Source organism: Equus przewalskii, chromosome 17 (genome assembly GCF_037783145.1).
Source record: "Equus przewalskii isolate Varuska chromosome 17, EquPr2, whole genome shotgun sequence".
In the NCBI taxonomy this organism is placed as follows: Eukaryota; Metazoa; Chordata; class Mammalia; order Perissodactyla; family Equidae; genus Equus; species Equus przewalskii.
Window position 1 is genome coordinate 59,427,154 of NC_091847.1, and position 21,647 is coordinate 59,448,800.

Consider the following 21,647-nt stretch of genomic DNA (forward strand, 5'->3'; position numbering starts at 1 on the left):
CGAAAAGATGGGATGAAAATGAGTCTGAGAGGTATGGCAAAAAATCATTTGCTTCATCTTTTATAAGTAGAAAAAAATACATACAGAATACTAATCTAAATATTCATCTAAACTAGTTTCAAAGTTAAAACTTGGAAAAATACTTTGTAAAAAAGATAGAAACATTTTGGCTTTGCTTTCAGTAGTCTGGTTAATTAGGTTTTCTATTTAAAGCTGGATTAAGCAAAAAAGACTTCAACTGCTTTTTGTAAAAATATTTAAGTATGTCAATACATAAATCTACTTCTGTGCCTAAATGGAGGATATTGAACATAATTGTACTTGTTTTAATCATGGATAATCCTGTGAAAAAACCCGAGGTGTATTATTCTAAACATGAGCCTTAATTCTCATTCTCTTGTATGTGTAGAATATCGTTCATGTTTACTAGCTCTAGGGAACTATTTAAAAATCAATTCTTGATTTTGTTGGTTTGTTGCCATTTCTACTTAATTTGAAAGTTAAAACATTAGTTAAGAGTTTCACTTTCACTGTGGAATTTTATAACATAATCCCACTACTATTAGAAATTGTTTCTCAAATTGCTCAATTTTAACAATGTCAGGGAAAAAAACCCCAATGATGGATGCACATTATATATCTTACTACTTATCTGCAATCTCTGGCTTACAGTTTTTCATAAGATGCTGAGTATTTTCCATATCCAAACATGGATATAAAGAAGATGTGATCAAATTTGACATTCTGGGTCTTTATACAACTACTTTAAAAGGAATACAATACACAAACAACTTTAAAGTTTAAATTCCTGTTAAAATCAGTCTATATGTTTTTTATCATGAATGTGCTATTATATCTTGACTTATTAAATCACATACAATCTGTATAAGAAAGGGCAAAAATTAACGAGCAAGAAGGACTAAGTTGATTATTATTAATAATATTAGCAACAACAGCAAAAACAATAGTTAACATTCAGAGAATACTTAGTACGTGCCAAGCACTGTGTGAAGTGCTTTTTACATACTTTATCATTTGATCCTCCCAAGAGTTTTTACTGCCCAAGGTCACATATCATCTCAAGGGCAGAGCTGGGCCTTTAATTCCAGAGCCATGTACTTTATTAACCTGGAGAGTTTGGTCACACAGTGCTGACTCCCTGAGGAAAAGGGTAAGTTTCTACTGGATTTGAAAGAGTGAAAGCATTCTTTGTGGTCTGGAGAAATATATTTGTGAAGTTTCAAGTTGGGAAGTGTAGAGTTAATATGACATTTTTCATCTTCCCGCTTTGACAGGCTACTAAGATTCAAAATTCAGTTCTTCAGGGAACATTAAGTAGTTTGATAGTAAGAAGTGTGAGCAGCATTTTCTAAGAAACAAGGCTTTTTTAACTGCTATTCTCTGTAGTAAAACCTGCAGTAGAAAACAGGCCAAGAAAGACTCAGCTACCAAGGCCCACACAGGTCCTATATTCAGGGAGATTTCAAAGTAAAGGACTGCAAGAAGGAGCCAAATGTTCTCTCATTAATATCATGGAGGAGAAATAATTTGAGATTTGTGACTCCAGGAGTAATGAGATAAATTCCTAGAAACATGAAACCCACCAAGAGTGAATGACAAATAAATAGAAAATCTGAACAGACCAATAATGAGTAAGGAGACTGAATCATTAACCAAAAATCTCCCAACAAAGAAAAGCCCAGGACCAGATGGCTTCCCTGGTGAATTCTATCAAAATTTAACAAAGAATTAATGCCAATTTTTATCAAACTCTTCCAAAAAATTGAACAGCAGGGAACACTCTCAAACTCATTTTATGAGGCCAGCATTACCCTGTTCCCAAAGCCAGATAAGGGTACCACAAGAAAAGAAAACCACAGGCCAATATCCTTGATGGACATAGATGCAAAAATTCTCACCAAAATATTAGAAAACCAAATTAAATAGCAAATTAAAGGAATCATACACCATAATCAAATGGGACTTAACCCTGGGATGCAAGGATGGTTTAACACATGCAAATCAATAAATATTATATACTACATTAATGGAATGAAAGATAAAAATCATTTATCTCAATAGACACAGAAAAAGCACGTGACAAAATGCAACATCATTTTATGATAAAAACCCTCAACAGACTGGGTATAGAAGGTTCATATCTCAGCATAATAAAGGCTGTATATGACAAGCCCATAGCTAATATCATACTCAATGGTGAAAGATTGAAAGCTTTTCCTCTAAGATCAGGAACAACACAAGAGTGCCCACTCTCACCACACCTATTCAACATAGCAATCAGGCAAGGAAAAGAAAAAAAAAAGTCCAAATTGGAAGAAAGAAGTAAAATTGTCTTTGTTTGCTGATGATATGATCTTATACATAGAAAATCCTAAAGATTCTACCAAAAAACTGTTAGAACTAATCAATGAATTCAGTAAAGTTGCAGAATACAAAATTAACATTCAAAAATCTGCTGTGCTTCTATACACTAACAACAAAATATCTGAAAACGAAATAGAGGAAACAAGGCCATTCACAATAACATCAAAAACAATAATATATTTAAGAAGTAATTTAACTAAGGAGGTGAAAGTTCTGTGCACTGAAAACTTTAAGACAATGAAAGAAATTGAAGACACAAATAAATGGAAAGATATCCTGTGTACATGGATTAGAAGAATTAATATTCTTAAATATCCATACTACCCAAAGCAGTCTACAGATTCAATGCAATCTCTATCAAAATTTAAATGGGATTTTTCATGAAAATAGAAAAAATAATCCTAAAATTAGAATGGAACCACAGCAGATCCCAAATAGCCAAAGCAATCCTGAAAAAGAAAAACAAACCTGGAGGCATCATACTTTCTGATTGCACATCAAGCCATACTACAAAACTGTAGTAATCAAAACAGCATGTTACTGGCCTAAAAATAGATACATAGACCAATGGAACAGAATAGAGAGCCCAAAAATAAAACCTCACAAATATGGTTAACTAACATTTGACAAGGGAGCCAAGAATACTCAATGGGGAAGGAATAGTCTCTTCAATAAACAGTGTTGCAAAAACTGGATAATCACATGCAGAAGAATGAAATTGGATCCCTGTCTCACACCATACACAAAAATTAACTCAAAATGGATTAAAGACTTAAAAATAAAACCTGAAACCATAAAACTCCTAGAAGAAACATAAAGAAAAAACTCCTTGACATTGGTCTTGGCAACAACTTTTTGGATATGACACCAAAAGCACAAGCTTTAAAAAGCAAAAATTAATAAATAGGACTACATCGAATGTAAAAGCTTCTGCATATCAAAAGAAACAATCAACAAAATGAAAATATAACCTATGGAATGGGATTAAATATCTGTAAATCATTTATCTGAAAAGGAGTTAATATCCAAAATATATAAGGAATTCATACAACTCAATAGCAAAAAAACAAGCCAACTTAAAAATGGAAAATGGACAATAGGTACATGAAAAAATGTGCAACATCACTAATCATCAGGCAAATGCAAATCGAAGCCACAATGAGATATCATCTCCTACCTATTAGAATGGTATCATCAAAAAGACAAGCGAGAACAAGTTTTGGCGAGGATGTAAAGAAAAGAGAACCCTTGTGCACTGTTGATGGGAATGTAAATTGGTACAGCTACTAAGGAAAACAGTGTGGAGATTCCTCAAAAATTAAAAATAGAACTATCATATGATCCAGCAATCCCACTTCTGGCTATATATCTGAAGGAAATGAAAATGAGATATTAAACATATATGTTATTCCCACATTCATCGCAGAATTGTCACAATAGCCAAGATATGAAAGCAACCCAGTGTCCATCTACAGATGAATGGATAAAGAAGATATGGTAAATATATATATATATATATATATACATACATATATACACACAATGGAATATTTTTCAGCCATGAGAAAGAAGGAAATCCTGGCATTTGTAGACAACATGGCTGGACCTTGAAAGTATTATGCTATGTGAAGTAAGTCAGACAGAGAAGGACAAATACTGTACGATCTCACTTATTAGCAGAATCTAAAAAACTGACCTCATAGAAACAAAGTAGAATGGTGGTTGTTAGGGGCTAGAGGGTGGAGGAAATGGGGAGATGTTGATCAAAGGGTATGAACTTCCAGTTATAAGATGAATATGTTCTGGGGATCTGATGTACAGCATGGTGATTATAGTTAACAATACTGTATTATGTACTTGAAGGTTGCTAAGAGAGAGTAAATCTTAAACATTCTCATCACAAAAAAGAAATGGCAATTATGTGAGGTGATGGAGGTGTTACCCAGTCCTACTGTGCTAATCATTTCATAAACACATGAGTAAATAAAATCAACACATTGTAAACCTAAAACTTACACAATGTTATATGAAAATTATATCTCAATAAAGTTGGGAAAAAGTCATAGCCAGCATAAATATATGGCTGCAGTAAGGATCTATGCTTAAAAAATCAAAAGATGTGAGTGAAAACCCTGTCATCACTTTTGTCTTGATGATTTCTGACTCACCTCCCTGCAACATCATAGCCAACCATCGTCATAGATTTTAGGGATCTCAAATTACACTCAGTTTTCCTTGTATATTAAGACATAGCAGAGCAACAAATTGAAAACATCACAAATTTCTTCATTTTTAGTCTTTATGATCAAATTCTTCAGTGGAGAGAGCACTTTTTGTGTGAGTTTCCATCTAGGGAGGTTGAGAGAAGAAAGAGTCAGGAAACTTTGTCTCCTTTGATTTTATTCTTCATTTTTCCCATGTAGACTAAAGCTACTTAGAATCTTCAAAATCCTTCATCATCATGATTTTCAGCAAGTGGGTACCTGCTACAGAGGAAAGATTCAGCAAATACTGGTGGTATGCACAATCCAAAATTCTAGGAGTCTTTAGATGTCCCTGATGATATTCCGTAAATATTGTTTGACCAATTTTTAGACAGAGTTGAATTAGCGATACCAAATACCCAAATATATAAATGTTTTTTCCATCCTATCTAGCTTTACATCACCAAATCTTAGATGGCTGAGTTGGTAGCTACATTGATCAAGGCCCAAGAATCAGCCAATATAGAAATCAACCCCATATATCCAGCTATCCTTTAACCCGGGATGAGAGAGTAGTGTTCTTACAAAATGCCTTCTATGCTATTTCTTCCTCTTCTATGTGCATGTTCCTAACTTAGGCTGGCTATGATGCGGGTCTATTTGAAGGGATGCGTGGAGAGAGTTAGTTTCATCTACTTATGGTTTTTGAAAGTAGTGGTGGAATAAATTGCTTCTCTTGAACGTATATCCCATTGCTCCTGTTGAAGAACACTTGTAAATTCATGCTTTCAAATAAAAGCACTCTAAGCAATTAGTCACAAAGCACTTTATCGATCTACAACATCTAGCCAAGATTCTGGTCAGTGGTATGATCTCTAATCTATAAAGACTCATGTAACAGGATTACTTTCACAATGGAGGCAAATTTATCTAAAATAAATCGTGGGTGCTCTATTATTCCTATATCAAACTAACATCAAAATTATACCTTATTCTTGTTGAACTGATTTTGTTTGATGAGATTTCTATTTCTTACTGATGTCTCTGAGTTTTCTTTAATTAGCAGATTTGCTCAGCATATTTTATAGAAGCCTAGTCCAAGATGAAAGGGTGATGTGGGAACACAGGAGCCTTCCGAAAGAATCTCGTGTCCACAGTGATAATATTACTGAGTGGGTCCTTGTGCTGAATTTCTCTCTTTACCCACAAAGAAGTTTCCTGATACAAATTACAATTAGTGCAAGGCTTCCAAGATCACTCACTACCAGTTATTCATTAAAGAATGGGCCTACGTTGTGTTTTGAAGATGATATGGAAATAAAGTTGGAGCAGATTCCTGAGGGGTTTCACCATTTCCTCCTGAAGACTTATATACTAAATCCCACCTGAAGAGACTTCCTGGATCGCTTTTTCTTTCCCCTTCATTTTTCATAATTTATTCTTTGGAGGAGAAATAAAACATGGAAATTAAATATATATAAGAAAGGTCAAAGACTTCAGCTATACACTTTTTTGCATGATTTCTGGGAATTTTCTAGATTCCTATAGTTAACAAGAGAAAATTATATTAGCCAAAATATGAAGAAGAGTCCTAGAAGAAGTAAATTCAGGAGAACTGAAGAGTTTCGACTGTATATAAAGTCTAAATCTAGGCATATTTTAAGGGGTAAAAACTAAGATGGTAAAATGTTCTTTTGGAGAAGTGAATTGCCATAAACCTAGTTTGCTGGATTAGCTGAAATCTTTTCTTTTTGAAAGAATTTATATCTGCAGAATATTCTTTTTTTTAATCTTTTTCTTCTCCTTAAGTGTTCTATGCGAAGAAAAAGTAAAGGCAATATCTTAAGTGGCAGAATCCTCAACAGAAAGTATTTAGACAAAGATTGTTCATTTTCAGCTCTACACATTAGGCAGCTGTATCAAGTATTCAGAATAAGACAATTCCATTCCTTCACTCACTCATGCTGGAAAGTGGATGATTTGAGAGAGATTTGGGAGGTATACTCTACAGGCTGTCTTGATGGATGAATTAAGAACACAAAGGTGATAGAAGAGTCAAGATCAATTCACCATGTAGCAATTCACTCAATTAACTGGTAGTATTAATCTATTGCATGTTTTGTCATAAGATAATCTCACATCAAAATTGTTATGAGCGGGTAGTGTTTTCCATAGTATACTTCTTTAAGGAAGCCTTCTATAAATTCTCCATCTAGCTTGCAGGCATATGTGTGAGCCTGGGGGAGTAACAAAAACTACTGTAGAAAACACCACATTCTAAACACTTTACATGTCTGGATTTATTTAATTCTCACAAAAGCTCTTGAGATAGACACTATTTTTTATGATCCTCACTTTACAAATAAGCAAACTGAAACAGAGAGATTAAATAACTTGTTCAAGGTTACATAACTAATAAGCGATGGGACCAGGATTGAACAAGAGTTCTAGATCCTAACTCTATACTGTGCAGCCTTCCTGGGTGTAATTTAATACTTGCTATGTTTCTTGCCTTTCCTTCGTATGAGTATATGACTTATCTTTGGATGGAATTAAATCTGTTAGTAAATGATAGCCTTTTTTTTCTGAAGCCAGAGCCAGAGAGTAAGCATAAGTATACTTCCTTGTGAAAACACATCATTCAATATTAGACACCAGCCAGTCTCAGCTAATTAATTATCAAGGCGCTCCTACTAGTCTAGTACAATTAACCATTAAGTCAACTGTCAGGGGATCCCAGTAAAGAAAGTGTAGAAGAGCCACCCTTAAAAAAATAAACAACAGGCTTTTCAGGAGAAAAATAACTTGACTAACTTTAAATTGAATTATATATTAACGTCATTCTCAAATCCCACCAAAAATAGTATCTTAAGCCATCTTACCCCTGCTGTTCACTCCTACTATAACATAAACATTTTTTCAAAGATATCTGTCCCTTAAAATTTTTATGAATCATTTTTATAATGATAGACAACCATTAAAGCATTTGTTCAGAAGGACAAATGGTAGAATTGATATAAAAGATAAATTAAGTTTATGAAAGTCACACTACCTTTTTGATGTTTTAGAAAAGGGACATGAAAAGTGAAAATAGATTAATAAGCTTTATTGCAGAAATGACAAAATTAGTGATTAACTGCTCAAAGAAAAGTTATTGACACTCACCATATTATCTTAGTAAAGAGAAATGCTACAAAATGCCATTGAAACAGACATTTCAAAGCATAAAGATGCTGATAAAGCCAAGAGATGAATCTTTTCCCATAACAGTTGAGCCAGGTCAACTAAGGAGTTTGTACCAGTGATTTATGCGGCTCGTGATGCCAACTGAGCAATCTGCTAAAATGGACTCCCTTTCTCTCACAGGGTGAGGCAGATTTCCGGCAAGTAGAGGGAACTCTCCAAGTCTTTTGGTCAAATTAGAACAGCTACCATGCATGAGATTTTACTTAAAGACATTTACTGATCAGAAAAACTTAAGCTTCTTTGAACTGGTTTTTGCTTCTGAAAAAAAATGTACTTAATTTTGACAATCTAGAGAAAATTCTCTAAAACTCCATAAAAAATAAATTGTACTTAGCATTTATAATCAGCTATGTTTGTAGGAATTATTGTGGTAAAATTATGAAGATAAGTATAATTGACGTATTTTTTCTTAATTTTCAATATATATTTTACTTTTGCTCCTGAAACATTTTCTGATTTCTGTATTCATCAGTGGTGATCTTGGGATGATTCATTTTTTTTCTAATTCAACTTATTTTTTTCCCCTCTTGAATTGTTGCCTAAAAACCATTCAAGACCATAGCTTGGATTCCTATGGAGATCATTTGATTTCAACTACAGTAGACATTCTCAGAATCTATTAAGAAGCTACCTTGAAGGATATTAATATTGTCTACCAACAAGAAGTACACAAGTATTTGGATGTAAGACCACGTTATATAAGGAAATAATATGCTACTTGCGTTTATTTTAAAAATCAAAAACAAAAATACTCATCCTTTTTTTGTCTTTTTCCTACTAATGTTGTTTAATAACACGAACAAAAAAGTAAAATAAATTCTTTGTAGAAGCACGGAGCCGGAGGAGCCGATGCTCTTGCACAGGCTGTGACGTGGCTTTCAGGTGGAATTGCACTCTATAATTTCTTAATCTCCTGAGAAGCCATCAGGAAAGTCAATAATCTTTTTTTCTTGCCTGTCTATATCTCACGACTTATAATCATGCCTAATATAATGCTCCTTTTTGTAATTTAATATAAATACTCTAAGTAATTTCCATAACTCATAAGCATTTGGTAGACTCATAAGCACTGTGGTAGAGTGTAGGAGGACAATTTTGGATGAATATGGGTTTTAGATAAATTATTAACTCATTGAAGATTAAGTTTCTTCTCTTTACTATTTACAAAACTTTATATTAACTACATTTCCAGTTTAGGGGAGTTATAGAAATATATTTCTAAGGAAAAGAATATTGTACACTGAAAAAATATGCTGAAACATAAATACTGAAAATTTTACCATAGAAATTACTTATATGTATTAATTTGTATATAAATGTGGCATAAATTTTATGTATGAATCAACATATGTGATAGGTTCTGAGTGATCACACTAAAACAATGATAAAATCAGCATTTGCTAAAATTGTTAAGCATAATGAGATGGTGCCCAGAGAAGAAAAAAAATGATCTGTAATACTCAATAATGACCATCTGTCAGAGTGCCTCTTGGCCAAATGGAAAGACCAAGATGCATGCCTTGGATGGAGAGGATCAATGGAATCTTCTGGAAATAACTTCTTATATCTTAACAACATTCCACTATGGATAAAATTTCAAATTTGACCCAAGATAGATCAGCTTCAGAGACCACCTCCACTTCCAAATTGAGTAAGGAGCATATGTTCTGATCACTCATCTTCCTACCGCCCCAGATCTCGACTTGTCCTCGTCCTACTGCCCTTGGGGAAGCTGTTTCTTCATCATCACTGAACCAGCCATTAATCACTAGGGCGTGCAGGACCACCCATTCTACCTTCCTTCCAACTTTTATTGCCCATAAAAGTACAAGTGGGAGCATGCAAACACTCGCATAATATCACTTAGAATGCCCTAAACTCTGCTGCCGTCCCAGTTCCTCCATGAAGAAAGAGTTTGCACAAGCCTTCTGCTCTGGAGGAAAGTTTAGAAAATGCAACTAAACCAACCAGTCACAATTAACTTCTAGAACATGATCTAGAAACTATCCAAAAGGTTACTGGCTTTTAACTTAGACAGAGCAGACACAAATCTCAGCCTTTTCAAAGACTAATTTTGTGAATTTAGACAAATAATTTAGATTCTCTGAGCCTCGGTTTCCTCAGACTACAATTCCTGCTCTGTAGGCTGGTTGTAACAAATGTTTGTATAAATGACCAAAGGGTGAATAAATAAATGATATAAAATTTCACTCACAAATTCATAATTTTTAACATATTTTAAATAAAAATGTCTATGGGAGGGGCTGGCCCAGTGGCGCAGCGGTTAAGTTCACATGTTCTGCTTCTTGGTGGCCCAGGGTTCGCAGGTTCGGAGCCTGGGTGCGGACATGGCACGGCTTGGCACGCCATGCTGTGGTAGGCATCCCACGTATAAAGTAGAGGAAGATGGGCATGGATGATAGCTCAGGGCCAGTCTTCCTCAGCAAAAATGGGAGGATCGGCAGGAGTTAGCTCAGGGTAAACTTCCTCAAAAAAAAAAAAAGGGAAAAATGTCTATGGCATATAACTTGTATATTTGAAGGTTCATTGGATCAGTCATGTTGAGATCAGACAGAAGTAGATTTGATAAAGCCATTGTGCTAGTCTCTGGGGTAAGGTTTCACAAGAAATTGTTTCCTCTTTCTGGTTTACTCCTACCATGTAGCTAAGCTGTTTTCTGTGTATTATGTGAAACCAAGAAAAGAAATGAGAAAGTTAGATTCATTTGTAATACATGCACAAACCCATGATTTGGGTGACTCACTTGCCTCCCCTACATCTCAGTGTTCACATTGGTAAAATGGGGATAGTACCCAAATCATAGGCCTGTTTAGCTGATTAAATAGGATGATGACTATGACAGAATTCAGTATATTGCATGGCACAAAGATGTATTTAGGAGAATATGAATCTGCATTCTGTTTGGCATTAATACCAACATAATTACAAAAATCTCATACATCATATGTAATATTGCATTTTAAGATATTTCATATCCTAATAATAATATATGATTTAATTAATGTGCTTATCATAATCTATTAAAATATCATGTTGATCATAAAGTAAATTTGATCTTTTAAAAATTTTAATAAATGGTGTTGGGAAAACTGGACAGCCACGTGCAAAAGAATGAAAGTAGACCATTCCCTTACACCATGCACAAAAATCAACTCAAAATGGATTAAAGACTTGAATGTAAGACCCGAAACCATGAGACTTCTAGAAGAAAACATAGGCAGTACGCTCTATGACATTGGTCTGAGCAGCATATTTTCAAGTCCCATGTCTGACCGCGCAAGGGAAACAAAAGAAAAAATGAACAAATGGGACTATATCAAACTAAAAAGTTTCTGCACAGCAAAGGAAACCATCAACAAAACGAAAAGACAACCTAACAATTGGGAGAAGATATTTGCAAACCACATATCAGATAAGGGGTTAATATCCAAAATATACAAAGAACTCATACAGCTCAACAACAAAAAAACCAACAATCCAATTAGAAAATGGGCAAAACATATGAACAGAGATTTCTCCAAAGAAGAAATACAGATGGCCAACAGGCATATGAAAAGATGCTCAACATCATTAGCTATCAGGGAAATGCAAATCAAAACTACAGTGAGGTATCACCTCACTCTGGTCAGAATGGCTATAATCAACAAGACAGGAAACAACAAATGTTGGAGAGGGCGTGGAGAGAAGGGAACCCTTGTTCACTGCTGGTGGCAGTGCAAACTGGTGCAGCCACTATGGAAAGCAATTTGGAGTATCCTCAGAAAATTAAGGATAGATCTACCATATGATCCAGCTATTTCACTGCTGGGTATTTATCCAAAGAGCTTGAAAACACGAAGGCATAAAGATACTTGCACCCCTATGTTCATTGTGGCATTATACACAATAGCCAAGACTTGGAAGCAACCTAGGTGCCCATAAAAGGATGAACAGATAGAGAAGATGTGGTATTTATACACGACGGACTACTACTCAGCCATAAGAAATGACGAAATCCGGCCATTTGTGACAACATGGATGGACCTTGAGGGTATTATGCTGAGTGAAATAAGTCAGAGGGAGAAAGTCAAATACCATATGATCTCACTCATAAGTAGAAGATAAAAATGACACACAAAAAAAAAAAACACATAGCATTGGAGATTGGACTAGTGGTTACCATTGGGGAAGGGAGGAGGGGGGAGGGCAAAAGGGGTGATTAGGGTCACATGTGAGGGGATGCACTATAATTAGTGTTCGGGTGGTGAACATGATGTAATGTATACAGAATTCGAAATATGATGTACATCCGAAAAAAATAAAAATTAAAAAAAAATTTTAATACTTCCCCATCAATTTTGGATGTTTCCTTTACTGCTGGTGGAAAGACTTCTAGTTTTGTTTTTTAATTTTTCAAGCAATTGATATGACAGGTTTTTAAAAACTTTTTGTTTCCTATTGAGAAAATCTATAAGCTTTTCCAGTAATTGAAATGTGATTTTAAATAAACTGGTTTGACCATAATATTATTATATATTCAATACCATTTCAAATAAATTATAAAATGTTTAAAAATAAGAAAACATCTAACTTAGTAACTCATATGATGATTTTCTGATTACAAGGGTAAGTCATAGGTACAGTGATAAAGTTTTTGAAAAATGTCCTGAGGGTAATAAAAAATTAAACTTTTAAATGTCCTGAGGGTAATAAGAAATTATATTTTTTAGGGATTCTAATAAAGTTGAAAATAATAACCAAACCATGATCATCCCAGGTACTCCCAGGCATGCTTGAAGAGCTATAGAAGTCATTTTAGGCCAACTGTCGGGCTCTCGTTTTGTTGAATGGGTTGAATTTGAGACCAGAACTAAATTGTTCTAACTGAGGAAATTTTAGAGGCAGCCTGGGGAAAAAAAGAAGAGAGATGTTAAATCAAGAAGAATATAAGACTAGAGGTTTGGGGAAAGAAGAGATAAGTGGTGACAAACAAAGAGATTTACATTTTGCTCTAAAGTGTAATGTTAAGACAACAAAGCTTCCAATGTACTTGGAACTGGGTTAATTATTGAGAGAACAAGACAAAGTTTTGAACCTAGTCTAGTGTGAGCAGTGTGAAGGGCCCAGTCAAATTCTGGTGACACTTGCTAAAGAGAGCAGCACCTGAAAGAGAACAGTCTGAGAGAGCTGTTCCTCACTTCGTGCCCAAAGTCTTTAGTCTGACTCTGTCCGCCTCACCTCTGCTCAACAGGCAACATCCCATCCACCACTCTCTTCATCACCACCCTCTCTATTCCTCAAATTTCCACTGTTGGACTTCTTACCCCCCAGTTTTTAGAGACTACAAATCTCCTGTGAACTCCTCCAGTTATTACTCACATTGCAAAGTAAAATTAGAGCAAGGGACTAGGTTGTGGGTGTCAGAACACATAGCAGGTACAGACATTGAACAAGGGGAGGAGCTTCTGGGGAATGTCTCTACGTTTAGTTTTCCCTTTTGCCATTTCTCAGCAGTTTTTTTTTTTATCTTTTAGCTAACAAACAGAAATATGATACAACATAGTGGGTAATACCATTTCATTTATAGGGACTCACTGTTAAAATCAGGCTTCCATAGAATAGAGTCAATTCTTCTCTACCCAACACTGACTGAGCTCTTACCTGGCCCTAAGCAGGAGCCATGGGAGATCTAAAGCTGAACATCCCATGAGTTCTGCTCTCTAAAAAACCTATAGGCACTTGTTTTGCACGTAGTCGGCCTCTAAATAGTTTTGGAATGACCTCATTAGTAGTTCTCAACTTTTTGTCAGGCTCCATAGCTTTTACATGTGCAACACAGTTCACTCATCATATCTCATAATATGCAGTGGTTCTCATCGGGTGGAGAGATGGTACACCTCCAAAGGAGAATGCCAGAGTCTCCTTAAGGAATGTGGAGCTGGAAACAAACCCTGAATCTCCTCTCCACTCCCACTCTTATTCCAACACTGATTTTGATAGATTCCTTTTGAACAGATTTTTTTCTTCCTATTTTGAGAATGCAAGGCAGAATATAAGTACTCCCACTGTAATACAAATAAGACATCTATGCTTATGCAACTCCGTGATAGCCTTCTTAGAAAAGGCATTGTAATGGAGTTTTGAAAGATAAGTAGAATTTTAACAAGCAGAGTGGAGGAGGGGATCCAAGAAGTGCATTTCATGAGGAGGAAATGACAAGGATAACAGACAAAGAAAGTTCGCTGACTTTACCAGGGGTAGAAGGCAAACTTTCCAGGGTATAGATGTGTAACCCAAGCATAGCTATTTAAGGGATATCTTCACCAAGGCACGCACTGCTATTTCCCGAGGACAGCTTGCCAGGGTGGCGCTGGCTCGGATTCTAATCTGTACTTGGCTTGTCTTGACCATGAGCTGATGAAGTTTCTTGCTCTCCCCCTCCAAGTCCTGGCACATTTCATTTAAATGCACAAAAGTGTTCTATTTTGACCTGCCTCTGTGAACTGGAGACAAGCCATGTCGAATTTTTAAGGATAAAGTAGCCCAGATGATGCTGAAATGTTGCCAGGGTTGAAAACTGTTGATTTTGCCTTTACAATAAATGAATGAATAAATAACAAAGCACACACTCACTGTTCAAACTGTTGTCTAAGCTCTTCTAGGGATAAGTGACTTTGGTGAATACCACCTCTTACAACTTCATAATTCTGATCTTCCAAAAGTTCCATTCTATCAAATGCATACTCCTGTTCTACCGTACCAATGATATACTGTAGAATGTTAATTGAAGAGAAAAAATCAGAAAGAGAAACAATAAAATAAATGTATCCTATAATATATAATTTACTAATAGTTTAAAATATATGATTTTAAGATTACTAGAAACAGCTCTTTTAACCTGTTAATTACATTTTGAAGGATAATTAGAGAGACAAGGAGAGCAGGCTCCAGCTTTTTTTTCTGAAAGACTTTGCTTCCCTCTGATGACTTGTCCTTTCTGAAATCTAACATGTATGTGTACATTTTCTCAAAAAGATGTTTAGGATTCAAAATCCTGGGAGCTTAGGAGCTGTAACGTAAAATGCATTATGTTTTACATGAAGAGCTTTGATTGGTTAAAAAGATAATGGAAAGGCATAACAGATATTTTATGAACAAGTACTTAGAAACATAACCTTTAAAGTAATTCAATGCAAAGTACCGTGGACTTGTTTTTGTTCTTTTCAAAAAATCTATTTTTATTTTCTCTAAGCACCAGATGTAGAAGAATGAGGAGGAGTATGGTTAGGGCTTAATAGAGATTGCTGGCGAATAAGAAAAAAAAAGCATGCCCAGAGCTCTACCCGAGATCTGTGAGATAAAAGTGCAGAGAAATACCAGAGTGATGCAGGTCTTTGGTGGGCAAAGTACCGCCATGAGATTGGGTTGAGTGTGATGCTTAGGCTAACAATCATATTTATTCTTCCTGAGCAGCTTATCATCGATCAGTCCCAATGGTGAGTTGAAAATATTCACTGAGGAAGCCTCTGTAAGTGCCCTAAGGGTCGGAGTTTGGGAACAGAGCCTGAAGCCACTCAGCCTTGTTTCCTGATGGTGCCCCTGGACATGGACCCAGGTTTTCTCCAGAAAAGCAAAGGAGGATAAAGGAGCATTCAGATGGGCTTATTCCTATTATTCTAGTGGCAAGTTTTTCACACTCTGTGAAACCAAAAGGAAGAATCAGCCTGATTCAGACTGGAATTTTTCAGAAAGGACAAGAGAAACCGTGGGAGTCAGTGAGGGGAGCACAAGACAACAGTTTCTTGCATTTGGCCCTAAAATTCCCTAAGTCAGATACTGAGTGGAAATGAGAGCAAATCAGTTATTTACACTATGCTACAGTGCTCAATTTTTTAAACTGGTTTTTATGATCCCATCAGTATTTTCTAGGAAAAAATAGTTTAAGTAACTGAATTCATATACCTAATATGCCTTAAGATTGTCCTAGACCTTGGCACAAAACAGAGAAGATTGTCTCACTTTTTCTTTTAAACTCAGATTTCCCTACAATCAAAAATGTCAGTTTATCTCTGAAACATTCTTTAAAAGTATTAACCACACTGCAAAACCTCAAAGCATTTTAAATTATGTATTAATTTGTATTATATGATTCAGTTAGTTTTAAATCATTCAAGTTAAAGGAAAAATTAACTTCTAATCTTTTTTTCTGAAAGGTGATAAAATATACTTGATAAATCTTAATCAAGTAATTTTGTTTTAAATAATGTCAATTTAACAGTTACATGTTATTTTTAATTTCTCTCCTGAAAGAACTACAAAAGCTGTTTGCCTTGTTGGTGAGCTGATACTGTGAACTATTGACCAATCTGGTTTTGTTCCCCGTGGCCCATGTCCATTCAGACAAGCAGACATAGGCGTTGTTACCGAAGTACCTAGAAACAAAAGCACATATTCCTCATCTTCAGATTCAAAAGCCATGTCCACAAAGGGAACAAACTTTCTCGGAAAATACTGAGTCAAGCGCTACCTTCCCACTTCCTCCAGAAGATATCTAGGCTTCTCATTCACTGGACGTGGACTGAGGTTTTGCCAAAAGAAGCAAGAAGAACAAGGGCTGCATTCAGATTGAAGATGGGAGAGGTTTAACTCCTTTTGCATCCAGGCCCATTCCTTCACATTCTATGGAACCCAAAGGAAGATAGTGGAGAGAAAAGAGTTGGAAGATAAAAGAGAGCTAGATACTTACAGTCTCTGAGACAGGACCCTGGGTTTTACCAGTCCCATCACATTTTGGGTTATTTCCAAGGTGGAAAGTGAGAAAGAATTTGGAGATAAATTCAGGAATGCAGAAGTAGAGGAGACCCACCAAGGGACACGTTCCCTTATCTGGAATTCTGAGAGGTGGCAGCAGGGTGGATGTTCCCGGTGTGAAAGGAATAGAGTAGAGGTGGATATATGGAATGTCAGGGTAGGAGAGAGCCTGAGAGAGCCCCACAATTGTCAGCCACATTTTGAGGAAGAGCAGCCTGTTCTCTGGCCTTGAGAAGCATTATGAGAAAAGGAGAATGAGAGAGAGTAAGCAGGCTGGGGAGAGCAAAGGTTTGATGGCCTATAAAGGTAGAAACAAGGGGTCCAGTCCAGGGAGCAGGAGGTGATAACAGCCAGAAGCAGATGGGAGGCTGTATGTCTGGGAAGATGAAACAGAGAGTGCAGAAGTCAAACAAGGACCAGGTGCTTCTCCCAAATCCGTAGCACCACTTTAGCTCCTAGGGAGTTGATGCCATCTAAAGAAGAAGGAAAAGGAGGTCAAAAATCCTCAATTTTTTTTGCCTAAAAATCCTAAATTTAATTCTTTAAATCCTAAAGCTTACTCTGATTCAACTAAAACATTTGAATGATAAGCTTATGTTTTCTTCAAACGTGTAACATTGGGGCTTCAGTAAGAAATTATGTTTGGTCACAGAAAAATAATGGAAGTTACATTATTTGTGTACCTGATTTGTGGCCTAAGAAATCAATATATGATATAAATGTACTGTTTAAAAGACTTAAATACTTAATATTTAAGAAAAAATCTGCATAGTATTTGAAAACATATTTTCTGTCAAGATCCGAAAAATCCCTGCTCAAATAGGTCAGAGCTCTTTGGGTCATCATGGATAAATCTCAAAAAACATGGCATTGAGCAGAAAGCTATTCATAAAAGAATATATATAACATGCTTCCATTTACACCAAGTTTTAAAACAAGTAAAACTAAACCATATATTGTTTAAGGTTACACAAAAAAAGAGTAATAGCTAAGGAAAAAAAGGAAAAGAAATAATTATCACAAAATTCAGACTAGTGATTAGATCATGGGAGGTAGAGAAGGAAGGAAATGATTAAAGAAGGATTTAGAGAGAACTATCACATGGTAATATCATATCTATTGGTCTAGATGGTAGATTTCCTCATTTTCTCCTTCTTTCCTTCCTTTCGTCCTTCTCTTCCTCCCGTCCTCCTCTCTCTCTCCTTTCTTTCAACATGTAATTGTTTGAGTTCTTTATGAGTTTGTACTTTGTGACAGTCACTGTTCTAGGAGCTTGGGGTATGTCAGTGATCAAAACAAACGTCCTTGTTCTCATGAACCTTATTTTTAATGGGGGAAGACAGACAATAAAAATTAAGCATAATAAGTCAATTATTTATGGACTAGACAGTGATGTGTCATGGGAAAATAGTCGGTGGTGAGGATTGGGGGCAAGGGAGGAACACGGGTGGAACTTGACATTTTTTGCAGGGGGTGGCCTCACTGACAAGGTGAAGCTGGACTTGAAAGCAGACAGGGAGGCAGTCAAGTTGTATTTGCAGGAAGAGCGTTTCTAACAAAAATGCTGATACAAAGCTCTTAAAGCAGAAACATATCTGATGTGTCAAAAGAAAGAAAGCAAAAGAACAGTTTGGAGGTTAGTGTGCCTGGAGTAGAGCAAGCAAAAGAGGGGGAAGAGAAATGGGAATTGAATTGGCAAGACAAATGAGGTGAGGGTGGAAATGGATCATATAAAGCTTTATGGGCAACAAAGCTGATACATATTTAAAACTCATCATTTCCTAATTATTTTGATACATTTTATTATAATCTATGTCTTGAGATTAATTACGTCTATCGTATCTGGGTGATGCAAATATATAATGTGCACCTTTTCCCAACTCCATGTTTAGAGACATCATATTGATAGCTTAAAACTGGCCATGATGGAAGTATTTACACCGTGGATGTCATCAAACTTTATGAGTCAGGGCTTGATTTATTGTTTTATTGTTGTCTAAAGTGATGACGATAATTACAAAAGTAGAGATTAAATTTAAAAAATGTGTCATGTCTCACTCATAAATACAGATTTTTTAAAAGTCAGCAAAAGTAATATATACATTTTTTAAAAAGTTAATACCTCATAATTAAGTCGGGTTTATCCAAGGAATACAAGGTGGTTCAACACTAGAAATCTATTAATATAATTTGCTATCTGAACCAATTAGAAAGAAAATTCATATGAATTATTCTAAAAGCTACAGAAAAGACACTTGATAAAACTAAATGTTTCATTTAAAACACATTTTCTTAAAAATTTATTTATTGATGGTAATATAATTGACCTCATAGTGAACAGATCAAAGAAATTAAGAAATATCACACAATACTGAAATATTAAACACTTTCCTTTTAAATTCTGAGACAAGCAGAATTCCATCATCGCTTCCATTTCAGATTGTTCTAGATAAACTTGCAAGTGCAGTTGACTCAAGAAAAACAATCGTAAGAGGCATACGTTTGGGAAAGAAAAAAACTGTCATTAATTGCAAATCAATATTCAAAAGCAAATTGTATTTCTAAATATCTGCAAGAAATAGCCATTTACAAAGGCAAAAAACAAAAGAAAATCCAACTAAGTATATTCAAAATTTTAAAATAAATTATGATTAATTATAAATACTAAGTGATTACATAATATATTATATGTTTACTATAGTGCCTAACATCTAATAGCACTGAGTATTTTCCATGATCATTATTATTGTTAATATTATTAAGGAAAAATAAACTTTCTCAGAAACATGAAAGAAGACACATGAATGATAAGATATTTATGAATAGGAAGACTCAATATCATAGAGATGACAATTCTCCCCAAATTGATGTCAAAGTAATTCTAATAAAAATCCTATTTTTTTCTTTTTGGTGGAACATATGAGCTGCTAAGCCAAAAGCAGATCTCAAAAAGTTCAAATGCGTGATATCATATGGAACATATTCTATGACTCTAAAGCAATGATGTTGGAAATAAGTCACAAAAAGAAACTAGAAAACACTTCCGTGTCTGAAAATTTTAATACATAGTCTAAAATGTCCAGCTTGCCTTAAGCTAGCTCTAGGTTTGCCTCTGGTCCTAAACAGCTGTGATTCGTGCGCAATGCAAATCCAGGAGTGTCAGTTCCACCGTTGCCTTCTTTTCTCACTTCTTATTCCTCTTTGAGCCTAGTATTTGGGGATTTGAATCAATATCAAATAAATCAGAAAATTATCCAGTACAGTAAGAAACATACTGCACTCCATCCAGACTGACCGCCCAGATTCCCTTCTGGGACATTACCGGTGTTTCTCAAGTACACATTCTCCTAGAGAAATAGGAAAGAAAGCAGATCTGGGACTGATTTACCGTTTTTGTTCCAATCAAGGTGGATTTGGTGGACCTGGTTCGATTTGGAATTCTTGTCTCTAAAGATGAACAAAACTCTCAGGTGATTTACAAAAGTAACACTTTTGCCTTGAGGGAAAAGAGATGTTTGTGTTTGCCCTTCAGATGCACTCCTTTAACAGTCCCAAGTATAAACCTAATCCACTGCTCCATTGATGCTCCAGACCCAAGTGTTACTCATGACATAGGATGGGAGGCCACCAAAGGAAAATGAGCTACATTTATATACCACTTTGAAATTTATAAATTTCTTTCTTGTGTATGATTTCCTTGGTTGTTAATTGGGGCCATCCATTATTCATTGGCCACCAGTATCAGCAAACGTGCTTTTTTTTAAACCTCACTGCTTTAGGTGCCTTGCTCTCAAAGCTGCAGCATAGCTGTTCAGGACTCTCGACCATAACTGGAGATTCGTCAAGGATTTACGGCATATCTGCTCCTTCATTGGGGCAGATATTATTTTCCAAATACTGCAGTCACATTTTTTGAGACTAAGAAAATTTACATGATTTGCCTGAGACTTTGTACAGAATAGAAGAGAGGAGTGACTCTTCTATTTCCCCCCACCTTCCTCAGTAGGAAGATAACTACACACTGTCTTAAAATCTCCTGTCTGCTCTTAAATAGTGCAGAAAAAGGTGGATCTTGGTCAAAGACTTTAGATGCTGAGGAATACTGAATAGATAATGAAGGCATTTTCTTAACCAAAAAATTTTTGTAACCAAAAAAGTAAACAGTTTGTGATGGAGGAAAACATTTTTTGCTTTTTGAAAAGACCTCCCATCAAAAAAGAATGTGTTTACATGCAACATTCTTAGACAGATGTTACCAGATCCTTAATAGAAGGCTTACTGAATGAAATTACTCTTTTAAAAGTAGATTTTGTTTTTTATTGATGATCTTGGAGCTTTGTATCTTTGAACCTAAGCATCCATACCTTCTACTGCTCTAGGGTTAGTGGGACATTTTTGAGATAATTATGAAATATAGTTTCAGAGCTAATATGATGATGACCAAACATCTGGGATTCTATTCAGAGCCTTGATATTTATTAATATTCCAAAACTCTAAGCATCAGATAACCTGCTTATTTTCATTTCAATGCAATTATATTAAAGAAACTTTCATCTTCAGTGTATTTAAGACCAGAGGTCATGGCAATGGGAAATTACAGTGGCAATATCTGATACCGACTGGCTTTAAAATTGATGACTATCTCAGTAGACATACTTTTGTAGCAGATCACATTTTTAAAATTTTTATTATGAAATATTCTATACACACAAATATTCTATACATATTTACAAATATAAAGTATATATGTTATGTATAACCATAATCACAAAGTGAACATTTGTGTGTCTAGAACCCAACCTAAGATATAAAATGCTACTAACTTCTAAATAAATCCCACATCCTTCCCTTCAGAACCATTCTGAGTGTCTTCCCCTATCATTCTTTAGTTTTATCATATGTTTATCCTAAAACCTATTGTGGTCTGTAGGTTTTCTAAAACTTTCTATAAATGGCATCTTGCTATATTATAGTACCTTACATATTTTGCTCAGTATTAT

General features: G+C 35.3%; 1 protein-coding gene across 15 annotated transcripts in view; it reads right to left on the reverse strand.

The window, feature by feature from the left end:
• Window positions 1–21,647, reverse strand: part of PDE1A (phosphodiesterase 1A) — a 341,793-nt gene that overhangs the window by 11,467 nt on the left and 308,679 nt on the right. For 4 of the 15 annotated variants that reach the window (XM_070580376.1, XM_070580367.1, XM_070580377.1 and 1 more), the window contains one exon: window positions 18,620–19,853. The exons of the other annotated variants lie outside the window; for them this stretch is intronic. In XM_070580376.1, the coding sequence (XP_070436477.1) occupies window positions 19,831–19,853 (23 nt within the window). In that variant the 3' untranslated portion in view covers window positions 18,620–19,830. Of the gene's footprint in view, window positions 1–18,619; window positions 19,854–21,647 lie in introns of those variants that run through there. 15 annotated transcript variants of the gene reach the window in all.